This window comes from Eurosta solidaginis, chromosome 2 (genome assembly GCF_040869045.1).
Source record: "Eurosta solidaginis isolate ZX-2024a chromosome 2, ASM4086904v1, whole genome shotgun sequence".
Classification (NCBI taxonomy): domain Eukaryota; kingdom Metazoa; phylum Arthropoda; class Insecta; order Diptera; family Tephritidae; genus Eurosta; species Eurosta solidaginis.
This window is the reverse complement of record NC_090320.1, coordinates 258,041,090-258,064,227: the sequence shown is the minus strand read 5'-3', so window position 1 is coordinate 258,064,227 and position 23,138 is coordinate 258,041,090. Positions and strand designations below refer to the sequence as shown.

The 23,138-nt window shown below is 33.3% G+C and overlaps 1 protein-coding gene across 30 annotated transcripts in view; it reads right to left on the bottom strand.

Annotated features, from left to right (window-relative positions):
• Positions 1–23,138, bottom strand: part of tutl (turtle) — a 426,131-nt gene that overhangs the window by 173,315 nt on the left and 229,678 nt on the right. For all 30 annotated transcript variants that reach the window (XM_067767671.1, XM_067767669.1, XM_067767687.1 and 27 more), the window contains exon 5: positions 3,560–3,842. In XM_067767671.1, coding sequence (XP_067623772.1) covers positions 3,560–3,842 — 283 coding nt within the window. The remainder of the gene's footprint in view (positions 1–3,559; positions 3,843–23,138) is intronic.

Sequence of the window (23,138 nt, the reverse complement as noted above, 5' to 3'; positions counted from 1 at the left end):
GCAAGAGGCACACATGATAGACCAAGCGGGAAAGGCGGGGCTGTAAAGTGTCGAAGATTATGTGTAGGTCTTACAACCTTAGACTAACAAAGTTGCTTCTATCATTAAAAAGAGAGGATTGTGGACTCATGACGGGTATTCTGACTGGACACTGCTTTCTGGCGTCACATGCTTTAAATTAGGCTTGGTGAGTGATAGCAGATGTAGGAAGTGCGGTTTGGAGGAGGAAACGATGGAGCACGTTCTGTGCTCGTGCCATGTACTTGACAGGTTAAGACTCCAGCTATTAGGAGTGATACGGCTGTCAGATCTAGAAGCAGCAAGTGGCTTAAGTCCTGGGAAGCTTCTAGTATTTGCCAAGAGGACGGATTTATTTTATAACATAGGTCCTGGTTTTTGATACTGTTTTTCAGTTTGGTCATTAAAAAATACTTCTGGCAACACTACGGACTCAATCAGTCTATGTGAGGTCCTCATAGACCGGCCAGTTCATCATAACCTAACCTACTCTTTTCCAGTTATGTTGTTTTCAGTTTATGTTTTTCTTCTTTATTACTTTTTATTTTTCTGCTTGATTTTTTATTTCTGCATACTTGTCATGCCAATATATGCATGACATAACTTTCCATCTTAAGCCACAAGCTATCCACTTGTGGTAAATTTTTAATTTTTTTTGCTACTTCAAGGCTGACAATGACAAATCGAAACGAATGAGTTTTACACATTTCTACAGGCGTGTGCATTGGTTTGTTCTGATATGTTTGCCCAACTTGCCTGTTTATTTCACTTGTTTGAATAAAATGTATGTGTTGCTATGGGAACTATTACACCGTTTTCAAAATTGAGAGGCAAAAATATTAATGAGCATACTTTGCGGTATATTTAGGTTTACAAAGTAAACAATATTAATATGGGTTTTATGCACATAAACTGTGGCTTGAAAAATTTTCCGTCATTTACTTACGTAAGAAAATTAAATGTAGATAATAACCTTAGCTACTGTGTATTTTGTGAGCGTACACTTTTTTTGAAGATTATCTTTTGGTTGAAACTTGATTTGGATTTAAGTGCTAAATATGTATATTCGTTCGGCAGTCATGTCGCTGGAAGAGCAAACTTGTGTATATAAAACAAAAGAGAGCTTTTAGTTTTGCGTTTCGCGAGGATTCAAAAGAATTCTGCCTGTCCAGATACTCTATTAGAACCGGGAAATTTTTTATGACAGAGTGAGGCGAGTGCTATTTAAGCTTTATACTTTTTGAACTGGCTACTTTTTTAGGAGCGGAAAGTTTTTAGAACAAGGTCCATTTTTGGAACTTGGTTTTCTAGAACCTGTTTTCTAACCGGGTAATTTTTCAGAAGCGAGTGCTAGTTAAAACCTTGATTTTTTGAAGCGGCTACTGTTTTAGAAGCGTAAAGTATTTAGAACCGGTTACTGTACAGGGCACCCCCTTGACATGGATGCTTTTTAGAAATGGGGACTTTTTCAGAACTGAGTACTTTTTCAGAACTAGTTACTTTTGTTAGAGCCAAGGAATTCTTAAAAATTCGGTCATCTTTTAAACTGGCTACATATAAGAACCAGACACTTCCTTTAAACTAACTCGTTTTTGGGGACTGGGTACTTTTCCAGAGCTGGGTATTTTCATAAAACCGGGTTCGTCTTTGGAACCGGAAAATTTAAACCGGGTACTTTTTGGAGGTAGTTTTTCAAAACCGGATCCTTATATAGAGTCGAGTACTTTTTTTAAATCCGGTTTATATGAACAGGATAATTTTAAGAACCGGGTAGCTTTGCACTACTGAACAACCAGGCACTTTTTAGAGGCAGATCATTTTTTAAGAACCGGCTAGTTTTTTTAAACTGTATAATTTTTCAGAGCCGCACTCGGGCGACGAACGATGTCGGGATATATTTACATAAATATGCCACTACCTCTTAGTCCAAAAAAGAGTCACATTCATACAAGCGAAAGAAATAATCTGCATACGGTGACGGTTGCACCACAGCAGAATCTGCAAGTCATAAGAGTAAATCCACTCTGATGTGGGTTGTTACCCAGGGACTAAACACTCCATATTTCGCAGCATTATTTACAGCACATCTTAGGTGATTTCATCGGGCTACAACGTCCGAGAAAAAAAAAAACAAAAAAAAAAAAAGATAGCTAGAAGAAGACGATAAATCAAAAACCAAAGCGCACTGTGTATTTCCGATAATATCAGGAATGGAAAGAGTTCAGGACATCTAAAATTAGCAATATGTTGACTGCGTAGTTCGAAAGGATAAACCACATGTGTAACACCAACAGACAGACGGTGACCCCATGTGCTTAAGGTAGTAACCAAAGTTGTAAGTCCATTACATGCAGAGGTCCACAATAGAACCCACCTCCTTCCAAAAAATTATACATAACTACGCTGACAAAAATCTATGGCTAGATCTCCACAGTCATGCATACAACAATAATTAAAAATTGATAATATTGTCCAGTCAATAAATATTGATCAAGAGCGAAGAAAATCAATTACGAAAATATTCGCACCAAAAGGGATGTTGAATACTCGTCGACCCGAGAATTTCCTTAAAACCTGTTTGGTTCCTTATTGTTCACCTCCAGTGGCATCTTATGGCCCTTGTCTTAATTCCCCACATTCTGCTCCAAGGTCTGTTAGCAGCAAGACAGATGGGAGTTTTCAAGACATAGAAATATTCTATTCAAAAAGTCTATAACGTAGAAGAATTGATGTTATTAAGACGGAATCTGTAGAGCACTAACTAAACATGCACACAAACACCGCCATTTGTGAATGAGGTAACCCCCAGGCTAAGGGAGTTTTGAGAAGCCCAATACTTCCTACTTATAAAATGAAAAAATTAAAAATTTTATTCGTGCTTTAGTACGAAAAATTAACCAGTCCGGACAATTAAAGAGATTTCTAAAATATTTGGAATTTAACTTTAAATTTTGAGTACATTTCTATTCAAATTAATTCGTCCTCTGCTGTTGAAATGTTCCAAATGTAGGGTTAATACGACCTCTAACAATATCTCAACCACAGCACCGCCTACTGGCCAACCAGCTAACGTAGGAATAAGAAAAGCCTGCGTTGAGTTTTCACTGAAAAGTGCCTTATTCTACACCTCTCGCTTTAAAAATACATTCTAGGAGTATCCGCGTCCATATTTCGGGCTATACCAACGGACGCTTCCAATATCTTCAATTATTACGAGTCTCATTTATGACTTGATTTTCATGAAAAATTCATAAAAATTTATGGATCTCTTAGAGTATCCCTACCCCGATATGAGATTTTATATACATATTGGATAAAAATTTTAATGCGCTTATAATACCTTCATACCAAAAATTTAATAAAAATGTTACGTATACGCATAGGCGCACGTCTTTTCAGGTGGGTACAAATATGTTTGCATGTAATTGGTTGGCTGTTGGTAGAACAGCGTGCTTATTTGAAAATAGCTTTTAAATAACTAGCTTCATTTGTTATTATATATTATTTATATATGTATAAGTTACATTTGTTTAATACTTACCTAAATTAACATATATAATATCTTCTGGTGTAACACTAAAACGTGGCGGTGCATGTACGTCTAAATGGAACCATGTACCGTTCTTATGCTGCTTTGGATCACGATTTAAAAATACCACTTTACACTCATACCAGCCTTGATCCGACTCCTTGATGTTGGTCAAATTGAGGGAAGCCGAACCGAACGGTGAGTCCTGTGAGACGCGTGACACACGACCCTTGTAACCCTCTTCGATGTGTTCCGGATAACTTTCATACCATATATAGATGGGCAAATCGGAGCCCTGTTTGCATTAGCGGTGGTGATGATGATATCGTTGATAATAATTTTTATTATTTATGAAATTTTTTTGTAAATTCATTGTATTTGTGTTATAAGCACACAAAATGTATTTTGAATTCAAGTTATTTATAGGCGATTGAAGGGAAGAAAAGTATAAAATAGATTTTATGCAATTAGTATAATTCGTAATGTTGGTGAGTGCAAAAAGAACTTAAAAATAAAACAAAATATATAAGTAAACCAAAAAGACAGTACTGTACTTATGTATGTTTTTGTAAGACAATAACGCAACTGGAAAAAGTTGCTGTAAACAAAAAAAAAAAGGTATTCTCACAAACAAAAAGTTTAGTAACGTACATATTTACAAATGAGATATGAAATTGGTAGAGATCTACAGGCGATTTATTTTCAGTTGATAAGTTCGCTAGATATAATGCAGTTTGTTAGCTATAATTATATGTATGTAAGCGATTATGTAAATATGAAGCCGTTTTTATGCAAATACATACATATGTATGTGTGAGTGTTAGTTTTTAAGCAGCGTGACAATAGAAGCAAATGTGGCAATTTATGTTTTGATTTAAAAATAAATTGCCAAAAATTCCTTTTAATACTGGAGGCAGATGAAAACACTTACGAAACTAAATACTAAATGAAATTTTCTTTTTTAAAAGAACCAAAAATATTTAAAAAAAAAAAACGAAGAAAATATTTCATAGATATAGATGTAAACATTAGAATGAAAAAATTTACTATATTCTTTGATGAAATGTTTATTAATTATAAATATGTGAAGAAAGCGTTTTCTCCATTTGCTAGATATAAAGAAAACTTGGTTTCCAAACTATCGTGATGCTATATACGGCAACGAACACTAAAATATCAGTATTTTTCATAAGATTTCGTCAACTAAACTCTTGTTATTTTATTTTCGACAGTTCAGGCAAAAGTTCTCATAAATTTTATAAATAAAACTATGAAGTTTAATTTAAAAAATCTTTTCGAAAAAATTCCAAAATTTTAGAAAATGTTTCGAAAATTTCGTAGCCCAATCAATTTGCGTCCACTAATTCACATTGATTTAAAAAAAAAATTTTTTCTGAACGGTATTTCAAATTTTATTCCAAATAAAAATAAAGCTTTGCGACCTGTATTTGACGAAAATTAAAAAACTTTGATAAAAATTGTCACTGTTATTTGTGTTTTCACTACAGTAAGTTTTGTCATCCGAAAATGACAAAGTGAGAATAACAACATAGGTACTGGCCTAAAACTACAAAGCTCTGTAAAACGTTGTAATACCGTTCAAGCAGTTCAAACGCCGAGGCAAAGAGATGGTACAAAGAGCATGTATCACATCCTCAGAAAAACTGTGTCACAAGATCTGTAGGGTGGAATTTAAGTATACGTGATTCCCAAAACTGTGCCAATTTTTGGACATAGCTTGACTAGTAACGTATATATATAAGGTTATATTAAGCGGATAGTGAGAAAAAGTGAAACCCAAAGACAACAGACTAATCTTACCAATTTGGCTTCAGACCTGGTAAAATACTTCCAAACAGATTTTTCTTCCTTAACCTAACTTAATACATTTGAGAGGAATCAAAAAAGATAGGAGTTAGAAATGATCCATGCATCAAGGAACGCCGCAAAATTTCTATTATCATGTTAAAACTTAACGTCGCGTCGGTAGACTCACAAAGTCGCTCATATATCTCAAGAGAGAAGACGTACTAATTGGGCATTACCTTCTGGCGTCACTTTGTTATAAGTAAAGTCTCGCCAGTAAGAGCAAGGTTTCACTGGCTAGGGCTTGTTCTCCGAATGGATACAAGAACTACAGCGCAGAAAGTATACCTATCGGCAACTGAAGTGAGCGAAGAAATATACAGGGGGGGGGGGGGGTAAACTGAACCGCTATTACCGCGAGGGCAGTTATGTGTGCCGTAACTAGCTATATAACAGCCGAAGCAATCTATAAGTCGCTATTAAGCGCCAGCTAATTTATGAGACAATGCAGTGTTTCTCAAATAGTTATGGTGCTTATGGTGTGTGGTTTGGTAAGTTTACGTAAAGGCACTTAGCCAAAAAATACTGATAATTCAATCTCCTTAGGAAGCTTATCTTCCTATGGCATATTGTATGACACATTCGTTGATATGGCTAAACAATTTTTACAATTTTTGAAAAAAAAATAAGAACAGCACATATTCGTATGTTCTATCGTTCGGGTATACGTGCTTGTATTCTTCAAAAAAAATTACACCGATGAAGAATTTTTAATAGTTCAATATCCTAAAAAAAATTGTTGTCTAAATGAAGGAAAACCGGTTTATTCGAAGCCGTTGCCTCTTCCCGAATCAAAACTAAAATACTTGGAAAAATTTTGTGAAAAACTGGTTATACCAAAATAATATCATCCTTTTTATAAAAATCTTGAGGACAACGCTTTTCCCGAACCAAACATTTCAGAAGATTCTGATTCTGAAGAGAATAAGAACTAGTTCTATGTTTGAAATAATATCTTAAATAAAAACACATTAGTCTATATGAAATTGAATTGAATGTGTAACTATTTTCATTTACATACATACTTTCGATAAGTCAAAGCCGCGGATGTTTTCCCAAGTACTGTGATGCTCCTAATCCCAATCCGCCAACGGAATTGGGCTAGCGGGTATTGGCTTGGCCCTAACGTTATTTAAAAATCAATTTGTAGTGATTTTTTTACGTCTTTTGAGGTTGAGGCCATACCATGACCAGTTGGGCCAATTCTTATAGCTTATTCGGATTAAGCGCATCAAAATGCATAGAAAGCATGAGCAGATTAACATGATCCGACTACTTTTAATTTTTTTGTATAGATGTGTTAACAAAAAATATATCAGCTTTTTAAATTGTTGTTGTGCCAGAAAAATGAATTTGCTAAATCTCTGATAATAGAAGGGATGCGAGCAGAACAATTATCTCAGTTAAAAGAGCATAGTGTGAGTATAATATATAAGTATATTTTTACCCTAGAAACTAATTCTTCTAATTTTGAGAGAGCAATAAACTTTGAAACTCGATTTCCCAACATTTTAGTTTTGGCACATTCATGCTTCTGGCAAGCGTGCGACGATATTATGCATAAAATAAAGTTTTAGGGAAAGAACTACTTTTGTATACGAACGTATTATATACATACATAAGGGCACATGCAAAATTTTTAAACAAATGTGATATATTGTACTATGTGAAAGCTACATTTTTTGATTAATTATTTACGTAAAATAAAAATATGTGCATATAACTTTCTAATTTATAATTAAAAATTTCCACAAGTATTTAATAAAGTATAAAACCCCTAACAATACAAAATAATGCTATACAAAAAAAATTCTGTGAATTTGCGTGCAACAAAATAAAATTTCATTGCCTATAAACAGGCGCATTGCATACTCCATTGCATGGTAAGCGAATATGGTACACATTTTCCATATTTTCTCTTTCAGTTTTTGTTTAATTATCATGCACCATATAGCTATGTATTATATTTATAATAAAATATGTATTTGTTTGCAACTATGTACATATGCATGAATGTGTGTGTGCTGTGATTAAAATTTGTTAGCAGAAAATGCTTATAATTGCATGAAATTAGCCGATTGACTCGACTAAGTACTTCATGTATTTAAAAAGCAAATATGCATTCAATTACCATACATACTTAGATACTTATATATATGCGTCAGTGCTTCGAAATGTATGGTGAAGCATCCCAGCCAACCAAATGAAGAGCGCTTCGAAGTTCTGGAAAATGAGACTTTCAAAGCACGCCTTTGAAGAGGCGCTCCGAATATGGTGGGAAAATAGAGTGCTGAACTGTTGAGCTAATTAGTGTTTAGGGAATATTTTGTTTCATTTAATTTAAAACCTTTTTCTTGCTCATTTTTATACAAGAATTTTCTATTAATAAGTTGCTGGAAAATGTCGACTAATCAAGTTGTAGTGACTAATTCACTAAATATAAATATATCAATTATTTAGAGAGCTGATTTATCACGACTTAACTAATTAAAGTTTGATTATAAAACTCTTGACTATGCAAATCCTCAACTAAGGTTTTACCAATCAAAATAAGGACTACTTAAATCCCTTTTTATTGATCATGAAAAAGTATAAATTCTTGACAAATATTTTTGTTAGTCTAACATCAAATAAAAAGACCAACTGAGCTTTTTTCCTAATCACATAAATGCAGTTGTTGTATCGAAAAATGTAAATAATATAAATCATTTAAATACTCTCCAAATCTAATCAGTTCCAGAAACCGAGCATCGATTTTATATATTTTAGAACTAATTGATTGGGATAAAACTCCCTAATTTATGAAATAATTCAAACCAATGATTAATATATATCTAATCAAAAAAAATTGAGTAACATATATGATTAATTAAATAATATTATTTGATTTTCTTCTTTTATTTTTGTATCTGCAAGTAATAAAATCTTGTATTTGCTGGCTAGTAGCAGCAAAGTCAAACAAAAATAAACCAGTTATCAAGACCTATAAACATTTTTTGTTTGAGGAGATAACGGTCATTATGGTTTTGAAAATTAATTAGTTCGTCAAAGTACAGATTAATAAAATTTTGAATTAGTCAATTGATTTCTTATTAAATTCAACTGAGCAAGATATATTTCTTATAGGAATGTGTACTCGAATAAAAAAATGTATTGATTAATCAAAAGGAAAATTTGCATTCATATGCGAAAGTAATGCAAATTTTTACACATTTTTAAAGGAAGCTCCAAAGATTTTCAAAAATTGATTGGCTCAAACTAAGATTTTGTCGAATAAACGTGATAATTTTCGAAATGATTAATGCTTTTTTCATTGGCTAGTTATAGTTTTGATTAACGATCACACGTTTGATTTTTTATATATCAGCCCAATCCTAGGACCAAATCATGCTCTCGATTAGAGAAACGAAAAATATGAATAAAATAACAACAAAAATCTATTCGTTGTGTCTCTCAATTTTGATTAATCATTTTATGCATTTATTGAGCTTTTGACATATTTTGCTTTCGATGATAAGTTTTCATATTTGAATGGTATAACGGTCTTGTTTTTAACTTGGTTCTTAAGGTGTTTTTGGTTAATGAGAGACAATATTGTTAAAATATTTGTATATTGGAATAGTAAATATGATTTCAACTTATTTTGTTTTGTTGATTTTCGAGAGGGTGGATAAATGATGTATATTGGTACGATTTTTCGTCATCCCTTGTCATATTTAGTTTTGAGAGAATCCGGTTTCGGCGTTGTGCCATAATCAGTGTCGATTTTCGTTCTAGAGAGTTAAGCTTTCAGTTATCATTAACAAAGAATTTTACGGTTTCTCTCCATAGACAGGGATAAATTTTTGTATTTAGAGTTTATTAGTAAAATTTTCCTTTATAATTTGCATTCAGATAAACCCACACATACTAAAGTAGTTATATCAGGATGTAAAACCTACATATGTGTATTTGTTTTTTTGTCGGTTCTGTATTAATAAAAGTCATCCTATATGCAAATTTATCAATTTACTTTTGTGCACAAATATTAATAAAATACAAATATTTTCACTGTAATTTTATTCTTTTTTATTACTGAAAATTCCATGAATGCAATAACCTTAAGTTGCGTGTATTCTTTATTAATTCAATTCAATTGCTGCAAATTTTTCACACATTAATATATGTACAAATTTTTATTGAAATGTATATTTGTGTGATGATATTGTTACCTAGTTCCCAGAATGCAATAAAAATTCCTGACTTATTTCATTTCTTGTTCAACACACATATCTATAAATGGGTGTATATTCGTTTTCAGCTGAAATCGATATCGTTAGGTGCACACCATAATAAATAACATAAAAGTTTTTTACGGAGTTTGTTGAAGTATTTATTTTTGGGGTATTCATCGTATTTTAAGATAAGTCAATATTCCGAACAAAGGTCAAAAATTCGGTCAGACTTTGGCCCAAAGTTTATCAAACGGCTGCCCATCTTCGTTTGGAAAATTCAGTATAAAAATTTTGGCAATAAAATTTTTTTCTTTATTTCCGTTTGTCCCTCTTTTTTTGTATCATTTGACTTCATACTAAACGAAGAAGAAAAACAAGTAAGGAAGGCTAAGTTCGGGTGTAACCGAACATTTCATACTCAGCTGAGAACTTTGGAGACAAAATAAGGGAAAATAACTATATGGGAAAATGAACCTAGGGTAACCCTGGAATGCGTTTTTATGAAATTGGTATCAAATGGAAAGTATTAAAGAGTATTTTAAAAGGGATTGGGCCATATATCTATAGGTGGACGTCATTTCCGGTGGTAAGGGTGGTAAAGGTGGACCAGGGGTGACTCTAGAATGTGTTTGTACGATATGGGTATCAAATTAAAGGTGTTAATGATTATTTAAAAGGGAGTGGGCCTTAGTTCTATAGGTGGACGCCTTTTCGAGATATCGCCATAAAGGTGAACCAGGGGTGACTCTACAATTTGTTTGTACGATATCGACATCAAATGAAAGGCGCTAAGGTGTATTTTAAAAGGGAATGGGCCTTAGTTGTATAGGTGGATGCCTTTTCGCGATATCACCATAAAGTTGGAACAGGGGTGACTGTAGAATGTGTTTGTACGGTACGGGTATCAAATTAAAGGTATTAATGAAGGATTTGGAAGGGAGTGGCCCTTAGTTGTATACTTGAAGGCGTCAATAAACCAATCCAGTCATTACGTTTAATCCCTTTTTTCGTATTAGGTATAGAATTGTGGCATTTCTTCATTTTTCAAAATTTTCGATAGTGAGTTCAGATAAGTACGTGAACTAAGTTTAGTAAAGATATATATTTTTGCTCAAGTTATCGTGTTAACGGCCGAACGGAAGGTCAGACGGTCAATTGTGTATAAAAACTGGGCGTGGCTTCAACCGATTTCGCCAATTTTCACAGAAAACTGTTATCGTCATAGAAGCTTTGTCCTTAAAAAATTTTAGAAGGATTGGCAAATTTTTTTTCGATTTATGGCATTAAAAGTATGCTAGACAAATTAAATGAAAAAGGGCAGAGCCACGCCCATTTTGAAAATTACTTTTATTTTTGTATTTTGTTGCACCATATCATTACTGGAGTTGCATGTGGACAAAATTTACTTGTATACTGAAAAAATTCAATATAGGATTGATTTTCGTGCCAAATTTCATCATGATATCTTCAACGATTGCCAAATTACAGCTTGGAAAACTTTTAAGTGTCTCTCTTTTAAAAGTGGGTGGTGCCACGGCCATTGTCCAAAATTTTACTAATTTTCTATTCTGCGTCATAAGGTCAACCCACCTACCAAGATTTATCGCTTTGTCCGTCTTTGGTAATGAATTATCCCACTTTTTCCGTTTTCGAAATTTTCGATATCGCGAAGGTGGGCGTGGTTATAGTCCAATTTCGTTCATTTTAAATAGAGATCTGAGATGAGTGCCCAGGAATCTACATACCAAATTTCATCAAGATACCTCAAAACTTACTGAAGTTATCTTGTTTATGGACGGACGGATAGACGGATGTACGGAGGGACGGGCATGGCTAAATAAATTTCTTTTTTCGCCCAGATAAGTTTGATATATATAAGTCTATATCTGTCTCGATTAGTTTATGCCGTTACGGTTTACCGTTATGCGAATAAGGTTATATGCTCTGTGAGCTCTGTTCAGCTGAGTATAAAAACATGTAGGGAGTTCAAAATGTTCTGTACCAGAAATTATATTAAAAACCTTTTTCTCTCCTAGGATTGCATTACTACTATTTTTCTGTGCAACAAAGGTTAGGTTATGTTGAACTGCACGGTACGTGAGGGCCTCACATACACTGAGTGAGCCCATAGTGTTGGCAGAAGTTTGCTCAACGACTAAACTAAAAAACCCTATAAAAACCAGGACCTATGTTAAAAATTAAATCCGTTCTCTTGGCAAATACTAGACGTTGTAGGATGTATGCCACTCACTTCATCTAGACTTGCCAGCTCTATCAATCATAATAACTGATGTTGTTGCCTGGCAAGCGCAGGCCACGAGCACAAAACGTGTATCTGTGGAAGTAAAAATACTAGAGAATTTTTCCTTATTAACACGGTCATACAAACTTCACTTATATGCTTGTTTAGAAGTATATAATGCTTTTTGGAATAAGTGATAGTGGCTTATTACTGTTAGTAAGTGCGTTCGTACATGGTTTCAAAAATGTACCTGCTTCTAAGAAGTACACGGATACGAAAAAGTACCCGCTTGTTCGAAAGCTCCCGATACTAAAAAAGTACCCGGTTTTAAATAAGTACCGGGATCCGTAAAGGTGCCCGGATGTGGAAAAGACTCGGTTGTGAAAAACTACTCTGTTCTTTAAGGGTCCCCTTATTCGAAGAGGTACACGTTTCTATAAAGTACCAGTTTTTTAAAAAGTAGCGGAATTTAAAAAGTACGAGGTTTTTAAAAATTACGAGATTTTTTAAAAATTACCAGGTTTTGAGAAGTACCAAAATCATAAAAGTTACCAGGTTTTTAAAAATTGCCAAAATCATAAAAAGTACCAGGTATTTAAAAAGTATCCGATCCAAAAAATACCCGACTCTTAATAAAAACCAGATTCCGAAAATGTACGCGGATCCAGAAAACTACCTGGTTTATATAGATTGGTTTTTAAAAAGAATGCACATCGGAAAAACTTACCGGTTCTGAAAAAGTACTCTGTTCTAAAAAGTACAAAATTTTAAAAAGGGAGTCGAATTCGATGAAATACCCTATTCTAAGTAAGAACAGGGATTCCAAAATTTACCGGATACTGAAATATACCCGGTTTATAAAAATTTGTAAGGTTTTCAAAAAGTGCCCGCATCCGTTCTTAAAAGTATCCTGTTCTGAAACAGTACTCGGTTTCTAAAAAAGTACTCTGTTCTGAACTCAAGCTCCCTCTCAGAACTCAATTCTTTAAAGTACCTAGCTCTGAATAATAACTGGGATCAAAAAAATTACCAGAGTTTTATAAGGGAGACAGGTTTAACAAAAGTATTTGTTTACAAAAAAAAATTGCCTGGTTTTAAAACGGTGCCGGTTTCTAGAAAAGTATACCGCTCCAAAACAGGACCAGGTTTTTAAAAATCAACAAACAATTTTTTTGAATTTTTTAGTGCCAATTGCTTTAAAAGCGTGTTTTCTTTAATTATATGTATTTTTGTATATAAAAGGCTAAAGTTATTTTAAGTTGCTTATAAAATTTTTATTTCAGCTCACACCATTAGCACCACGTAAGTAATTTTTTGCAATCGCATTAAAATTTTTGTTTAAGCCGGTACTTAAAACTTGAAGTCATTTCAGAGTTTTGTTTCTAATTTAGTCTGTTCTTATGCTAAAGCTGCTGCTCTTGCTATTGTAACTTTTTCTCTTGGCTACGTTTTTGTTGATTTTTCATGACACTTAAAATTTACATTAGCCTGACATGACTGCAGGTCAAAAGTTTTGCTTGATAAAAGTGTCAGGAAAAAAAATTAAAAAAAAAAAAAAATTGTATAAATTTTGCTGTAATGAACTGACATACAAATACACTGAAGCTGTAGCAAAGTACCATTGAGATATTCACGCCACCTTAGTAGATTTTTAATAGACACGTGACATATGTGGCTTAAGAAAATGTACGCTTAATGTTATATAACGGTGATTGCGGAAAAACTTTGCGATAATTTTGATTTGTTTTTAGTAAGTCTTTATGGCGTTGTAAATAAATTACGCTTTTTAATGGCAGCAATAATTAAATGAGAAAATTTATTGAATATGGATACACTTTTGAACCTAGGGGAAAGTGTGTTTGACATTATGGAAATTTGAGAGTTAGCAAAAACTCTGTGAGTGAACTTAATTCAGGCTAAAAAAGCTTAATCTTATAACTAGGAAAGTAGTTGGGAAGGAATAGGGTAACGGGAGTGGGTGGACAAAAGTGACGGGGAGGGATGGAAAAATAAACGGTAAGGAGAAAGAGCGGGGATAAAGGAAAGAAGGGAAGCGAAACTGAATAGGAAATTGAATAGAGAGGAATAAAATAAAATCAAAAAGAAAAAGAAATAAACAAATTGAAATAAAGGTAAGATAAAAACGAAAGAAACAGGGAAAGAAAAAGAAAAACTGAAAAAAAAAATAAAACGAATTGAAAAAAGAGGAAAAAACTAAAAAAAAAAGAATATTGAAAAAAATAAAAAAAATAAAAAAAATTAAATGTATGTGAATAAAAAAACGAAAGGAAACAAAGTCAAAAATAAAACAGTAAAGTATTAAAAGAAAATCGAAAAAAATTACTTAATCATTAAAAGAAAACGAAAAAAAATGAAATGAAACAGAAAACGAAAAAAATAACTAAAAACAAAATCAGACAAAAAAAAAATATTAAAAGAAGAAAAAAAGAAGAGGACAACAAGAAAAATAGAAAATAAAGAGAAGAATTAAAAGAGAAAGGAAAAAATCAAATAAAAATTAAAATAAATATATAAAGGAAAATTATAAGAAATAAGAAAGAAAATGAAAGGAAAAAAAAGAAAAAAATAAATATAATAAAAAGAAAAGAAAAAATTTAACGAAGAAAAAGAAACTTATGAATGTTGGAGATTTCAATATCAGCTCCCGAGAAGCTTGTTGATGAAGAAGTGAAATTCAGAAACATGTCCTAGTAAAAATCGCTTTTAATAAACTTTGTAATTTTTATCTAATATCAATAACGAAAATTATGATGAAAAGTAAAAAAGGCGAGAAGAAAAAGGAAAAAATTTATAAATATAAATAAAAATAAAAAAGAAGAAAATAAGAGAGGGAAAAATTAAAAGATGAAAAAAAAAATTTACTTAATGGAAAACGAAACTTATTAAGAAATAATAAAAAGAAAAATTAAAACAAAAAGAAAAACCGTAAAGTAAAAATAAATATAAAAATAAAAATAAAAAGAAGAGGATAACGAACAAGAAAAAAAAATCATAAAAAGAAAACGAAAAATAAAGAGAAAAGAATTGGTTAAAAAAAGAGGCTAAGAAAGATAATGGAAATAGAGCAAAAAAAAATTAAAACAACAAATGATAGTTTTTAAATGCATAGTTATAAAAAGCAAAATATTAGAAGGCGCAAGAAGTGAACATTAAACAAATCTAACAGAATACCATAAATATAGTTTAAAAAAACTAACCAAGAAGCCATAGCACACAGGTTCGTGTCTCCGCTATAAAGCACAACTCGTTTTGTAGCAAGTTATTTAACCACTTCCTTCTTCCAAAATTGCCGCCAAATGGGTCTCTTTGCGCGCATAGCCTAGAGAGTTACAAACATACAAGTGGAGCTAATATAAGAGTGTTAAAAAATGGAGAGATGGATGTTTATAGGGCAAGAGTAATGACCAAGAGGAGGTGAGAAGAAAATTAGAGGAAGGATATTAGAAGGGAAGATAAGAAACACGGGAAGGTTGAGGCTATTTAGCAAGAGAGGATATTGAAAATTTTAGAGAATAGATCATGCGAACCATAGTGAGACTTAATGGCGTATGAATAAGGTTGACTTCATTGAACCTACAAAATTTTAAAGAGGCTAAAAAGGAGTTTAATTAGTTGCAGGTTAGCATTTAGAAGAGGGTGGTTGTTACATCGCTTACATTTTTAGCAAAATTGATAATCTTCAAGCACAGCACTATCAAAATGAACGAAATTGCAAAAGAGTTGAACAGGAAAGTTTGCAAAATAGACATTTAGTTACTTTTTACAAACATTGTTGGGTGTTGCGGTGGAAAAATTTCGATTATTGGTGGCACACAAGCTCTCTATGTCAAAGCATTACCAGGAAAATAAGCTAATTCTTTGAAAAACTAACCAATTATTACTTGAGAGCGTAAACATAGAACGATGGCAAACAGAAAAAGCTATCCACTACAGCATATGACTACATAAGTAGGTTGGGAAATTATTTCATCACCTTTTTCGCCATACAAAGGGCTGAGATTTTTAAGTACGTATTTCCCATAAGTTGATGTGAGAAAGTAGTGGTTTAATTAAACACAAATGCCAAACGGCAGGAGTATGGGAAATCATGTGTCAGACGTAGCTTGAAATATTTGGAAAATATTTTATAAAGAGTCTCTCAGAAATTAAATATCTAAAGCCGAAGATATAAGCTAAGGGATAAACTGAATTGGCTTCCCGTAGATATCGATACAATTCACAAACTTAGTGTTGTAAAATAATGCAAAAATAATCATTTGACTTTAGTTAAATAATTCTCGTTAATAAATAAAAGGATAATACCATTCAAAGCCTTTTAAATTCGGTCAAATAATTGCACTTATATTCTCCAACACTAGCATTAATACACACGTATTGTTTTTCTGCGAATATGTGTGCAGTTATATGTATCTTGTGCTCGTATGTTGTTCTATCCCACACATATGACTCCAAGCGTACGACATGTCGTATATGTGCTCTGATTTGCTTGCAAAATTCGTTTATTGTTGCCATGGTCGCATAACTTTTGGTTGCCAGCTTGCCTGCCTTCCCTTCGGTATGCGGTTTGTGGTATTTTTGGCTTCCTTTTTTACAATCGTACTTATTCACATACATGTATAGGTATGTATTTCTTTACAATTTTTTACAGCATTAAGTGATTGTGGGTTAGTCCACAAGCACACGCTTAAGTACAGCAGCGAACATGAAAACAGCAATGGCAATTTCCAGCAAAATTTGTAAATACAATTTTTTTATTATGCATAATTCAAGAAGAAAATTTTATGAATTTTAACCGAAACTATTTCAACCGATTTTTCTTTTTTTTTTTTTTTTTTTTATTTCAACCGATCTCGAAAACGTGTTTTGAAAAAATTCCGAAAATTTCGAAGTTTTTTTAGAGTTCTCTTAGTTTTTTTGAGTAAGCAGTTTTATAGTACAATCAATTTTCATCAAAAAAATACAAAGTATAAGTCCCTCAGAGTTGGAATTGATTTTCGAAAAGTATGTTCTCATTTTCTTCTTCCATTTTCTTCAATATTAAAAATAAGCGTATAGAAGAAAATATAAAACATGCTTCGGAAGAAAAATTGTCAAAAATCAATGCAAGGGTGTATAAAACTAAAACTTATGCTTTGCGATACTAAAATCGATTGGGCTACAAAGCTGCATTCTGAAAAAAATTTTGAAATCTTAACGAAAATTAAAACAAAGTCATTTGTTTTCCGAAAGTTTATAAAAATTTCTAATGCTATTTTTCTGTTCGCTACTGCTTCTAAATGTGCTTATGTGTTTTTGAGTTTACGTGTCATATAGAGATAACATATGTTAAAATTGTTGGTCGTGGTTACCACAGTTGCAATACAGGCGATTACGATAATTTAAATGGCTTTTTTTATGTTGCTACTAATACGATTTTGTGGTTTGAAATTAATACGCAAATGCCAAACAAAAAAAAAAAAAAAAAACAAGTGGAGCTATTTCAATATGTTCGCGATAAGAGCGCTCGGCAGATAAAACTCTTTTGTTTCAAAACTAGTTTTTACTTGATCGATTTGGAACTACCTCCTAGAGTGGAACTATGGGTCTTATGAGAGTTCTTTAATAGCTTGCTTTTAGTTTCGTGGCGGTTTATGCAATGTACTTCAATTAAAGTTTTTACTATTTACCAAGTCCAGTAATCGAGAGCCAGTACACCTTTCTCACTTTTGTCTTTTCTCGTCTGATATGTTGTTATTGCTGTTTTAGCAGTTCTTCGCCCCATCCAATAGGTTCGATCAACCACAAATTGTCATCAATGTCTTCTAACAGAGGTCCAAAAAACTTGCTGTTTCAGCAGGGGTACACCACAATGAGAGAGGTGTTAGAAGCTTTGTTTACACAATACAATGGAAGAGATGGTTGTTGTCATGTGGGGATACATTGCAAGCTGGACATACATTTTGTATGTCGGGGTTGATTCTGGATAGGTAACCTGATACAGCACCCAGATCTAAGTTGAGCTAGATTGACGGGCGTTTCCCTAGGTAAAGTGCTAGTTCTATGTATTTTTCTTTCAGTACTGGATTCGCCGGGCAATTCCAGGCATAGAGGTCCGACTTCACTGAGGACCTGCTTGTGCCTTTTTGCACATCCTTTGATCTCTTTTTGTGTGGTGTGCGAACTACCTTCCTTAAATTTTTTATATATTGTTCATAACCTAATCATTGATATATACATATATAGCCTGAGCTTTTGGTTTTGTAGTTTAAGTAAATAAAGCCACTTCCCGAAAATTTTTAGGAACGTAACCGGCTACGATGGGTTTTTTAGCAGATATTGATCCTGCACTAGTTAGTGGGGCTATCTCTAGAATGATTTTCCATTCGACACCACTAGTTGGAATTTCATTATAGAGAATGTAAAGTGTGCCCAACTGATCCTCGGAGATAATTAATTCAACCATACAAGAACACCAAGACTCCAGTCCGAGACCCCGTGAAGGGAATACTGAGCCTTCGCAGAAACCAAGGCCTCACAAATACCAATTGGGTGGCATAAGACACAAATATTTCAGCCAGGGTGTCCGAGGGGGATCTCCCTCTCCGCTCCTTGATTAGAATGCCGAGTCAAACGTTAAGGGTGACACCAATCAGGCATGCTAGGACTCTGATGCGAGGCACTCACTGAGGAGTACTGAGTCTCCCATTAAGCACTTTCACATATTTTTGAGGTTGATCTAGAAAAAATTCTTATTATATTCTTTCCCTAGATCAAATTGATCGCGTTCTGTCAGTTGGACATCACCGAGTCGCGCCAATATTTCTCTCAGGATTTTATATATTCACCATTATTCTATAAGAATCGTTACCACTGTTCCCTGCATTCTGCGACGATTATTTATTTACTTGTATGTCTATTATACAGCAGACACTTAAGAATATAGTACAACTAATGTAAATTAAGTATTACTTAAAAAATAGGTTTTTAGTTTGAACTGTATAACCGATCTGGTATACGTAAAATCTAAATCCAGAAAATTTGAGAAATAGTTGTAATCAGACATAATTCTATTCAAGGGAGCGTTAGCATCATAGATTGTTCTGTTAAGTCCAACACGAAAACCAACAAAATTTCGTAAATTTCTGCAGGGCACATTAAAGTTAACTAGCTGAAGTAAGGAAGGACAATCTATCCTGCCAGAAACAAGATCCATAATAAATGTAACGGATAATAGCGTTCTCCTATCGGATAACGATACCAAACTAATTAATCGACAACGAGCAACGTACGACGGAATCGGTTCAGTAAAGTTAAGAGAGCGTAAAGCAAAACGAACAAAGCACTTTTGGACTTTCTCCAGACGATTTATGTGGACTGAATGGTATGGTCTCCAAATGACAGCTGCGTATTCCATTTTAGAACGGACAAAAGCCGAGTACAAAAGCTTAAAGGTATATGGGTCTGAAAAATTAGAAGAGTGGCGTTTCACAAAGGCAAGTGTTCCAAAAGAATTTGTAATTATGTAGTTTAAATGAGTAGTAAAATTTAGTTTGCTATCAAAATACACGCCAAGATCTTTAATTTCATTAACCTCAGAAAGGCAAGAGTCCGCCAACCAGTAGCAAGTATCCAAAGGCTTGACCATTTTAGAGTAAGTTACTTTGAAACACTTGTTAATATTTATATAAAGCCTGTTCAAGGCGCAATAATCTAAAAATTTATTAAGCTCACATTGAAGCGCCGATGAATCACGCGAGTCACTTATTTCAGAATATATTTTAAGATCATCGGCATATAAGAGAAATCTAGACGAGTTAAAACAAAAAGAAACATCATTAATAAACAAGATGAATAATAAAGGACCTAATATGCTACCTTGAGGTACACCAGATGTAGCAATGAATGGATCCGAGAATGCCCCATCTATAGCAACCATGCAACTCCTATTATGTAAATAAGATTTTATCCAGATGAGGATGCTGGAATGAAAACCCAGGAATGCAAGTTTCTCAATGAGGATTACGTGAGAAATTTTGTCAAACGCCTTAGAAAAATCAGTATAAATCGTATCAAGTTGAAGACCATTACGAAAGCACGAATGGCAATTCTCAGTAAAGACTGAAAGATTGTTAACTGACGAGCGTGCTGCCACAAATCTATGCTGATTTGCGCAAATTATATGTTTCACATGAAAATAAAGTTTCTCTTTTACAATGCATTCAAATAGCTTGGAAACAGACGACAACTTGGATATAGGCCTATAATTTAAAATATCATTTTTATTTCCACTTTTAAAAATAGGGGTAATAGAAGTGCTTTTCCAATCATTAATGAAAACCCCTGAAGCTAGGGACAGATTAAAAATAAGCATGAGGGGTTTTACCAGCGAGGTACAATTTTTCAAAAGTTTCATGGAAAGCCCGTCAACATCGGTATGCGAAGAGTCTTTGACACCCTTTAAACCTTCGATGACATCCACTTCAGATAATACCAAAGATCCAAAATCAATAGAAGAACACGGTTTATCATTGAGGCTAACACGTAACGCATCTAGGTCGTTTACAGTCAAGTCCTCATCTGATACAAAGTTCGATGAAAAGAAGTTCGCAAATAGATTGGCAGCCTCACTGATCGATGAGGCTGAGACATTGTTGTAGTACACTGTTTTGGGAATACTCGATACATTTTTTTTCGATTTAACATAAGCCCAGAACTTTTTAGGATTATTCTTAATGTTTTTCTCAAAGTTATTAATATAATTGTCATATAAAAGTTTATTCAAATCATTAAATTTTTTAGTGTAATAAGCATGCAACTCAAAAAAGTTGGCTCTTTTTGTGGCTTTGTACTTTTTGAAAAACTTATTTCTCAAATTTTTCAGATGCTTAAGCTCTGCCGAGTACCAAGGAAACTTATATAATTTACTCTTAATAGCAGGGATATATTTATGACACAAAGCTGCCAGAGAGCTCTTAAGGATACTGAAGCAGGTTGCAACTTCTTTATTTTTAAACGCGGAGTCCCAATCAATGTTGTTCAACTCTGCATCAAAAGCATTAAAATTGCAACGATCAAAATTAAATGACGGTTTGGTCATAGAGGTAGACGATTTGAAAAATTCTAAAAATTGAACTTCCAATAAGATCGGGATATGATGCAAATTAGCAGGTGATATACAAGTTGCAGCCTGCGATAACACAAAATTCAATTCATTACTTATGAAAATCAAATCCAGAAAGCGATGCAGCTTATTACATAAATCATTAATTTGCGTTAAGCCGATACTTAAAAAGTTATCTATGACATAAGATTCAATAGCACTTGTAATATTACTCTCTGTTCTGGCATTATGAGACCCGCATGCAGACTTCATACCTTATCTCAACTTATTTCAACAATATATGACATAAGCATAAGTATTTGATGAAATTTGAAGGTTCTAGCTGTGGAAATGGGGTAGAAATTACGAAAATTTTCTTATCTGAATAATCGGTTGTATAGGATACATACCATATATGCGACCGATCTCTATGATTTTTTCAGATAACAATGAATGTCCTATATGTAAGTATTAGGTGAAATTTGAAGCCTTTAGCTGTTAAAATAGGGCAGCTATTACGAAAAGCTTCATATTTGAACAACCGGTTGTGGGGGATATATGTTATATATGCGACCGATCTCATCCATTTGTTCAGACAACAATATGTGCAATGATGAAATTTGAGGCATCGGTCTGGTAAACTCAGTTGTATTGGGTATATGTGCTATAGTGGACGGATCCAACAAATGTCTAATCGGACAACTAAATATACCCGCTCACCAAAATTTTATCAAGATATCTCAAAAATTGAGGGACCAGTTTGCATACAAACAGACAGACGGACAGACGGACAAATCAACTCAGCTCTTCATCCTGATAATTTCAGTATACTTATTGGTGGGTCTATCTCTTCTCCTTTAAAGACTTACAATTTGAGGTTCGTGACAAACTAAATATACCATATCATGAAAGGTATAAGTAGTGATGCTTTTTATACTCAGTTGAGCAGAGCTCACAGAGTATATTAACTTTGATTGGATAACGGTTGGTTGTACAGGTATAAAGGAATAGAGATAGATATAGACTTCCATATATCAAAATCATCAGTATCGAAAAAAAATTTGATTGAGCCATGTCCGTCCGCCCGTACGTTAACACGATAACTTGAGTAAATTTTGAGGTATCTTGATGAAATTTGGTATGCAGGTTCCTGGGCACTCATCTCAGATCGCTATTTAAAATGAACGATTCTTTTTCGATATCGAAAATTTCGAAAAATCGAAAAAGTGCGATAATTCATTACCGAAGACGGATAAAGCGACGAAACTTGGTAGGTTAGTTAAGCTGATGACACAGAATAGAAAATTAGTAAAATTTTGGACAATGGGCGTGGTACTGCCCACTTTTAAAGAAGGTAATTTAGAAGTTTTGCAAGTTTTATTTGACAGTCGTTGAAGATATCATGATGAAATTTGGTAGGAACGTTACTCCTGTTACTATAAGTATGCTTAAAAAAATTAGCAAAATCGGAGAACCACCACGCCCACTTTAAAAAAAAAATTTTTTTAAAGTCAAATTTAAAAAAAATGTTAATATCTTTACAGTATATAAGTAAATTATGTCAACATTCAACTCCAGTAATGATATGGTGCAACAAAATACAAAAATACAAAAAAATTTCAAAATGGGAGTGGCTCCGCCCTTTTTCATTTAATTTGTCTAGGATACTTTTAATGCCATAAGTCGAACAAAAATTTACTAACCCTTGTGAAATTTGGTAGGGGCTTAGATTCTAGGACGATAATTGTTTTCTGTGAAAAAGGGCGAAATCGGTTTAAGCCACGCCCAGTTTTTATACACAGTCAATCGTCTGTCCTTCCGCTCGGCCTTTGACACGATAACTTGAGCAAAAATCGATATATCTTTACTAAACTCAGTTCGCGTAATTATCTGAACTCATTTTATATTGGTATAAAAAATGGCCGAAATCCGACTATAACCACGCCCACTTTTTCGATATCGAAAATTTCGAAAAATGAAAAAAATACCATAATTCTATACCAAACACGAAAACAGTGATGAAACATGGTAATTGGATTGGTTTATTGACGCAAAATATAACTGTAGAAAAAAACTTTGTAAAATGGGTGTGACACTTGCCATATTTAGTAGAAGAAAATGAAAAAGTTTTGCAGGGCGAAATCAACAGCCCTTGGAATCTTGGCAGGA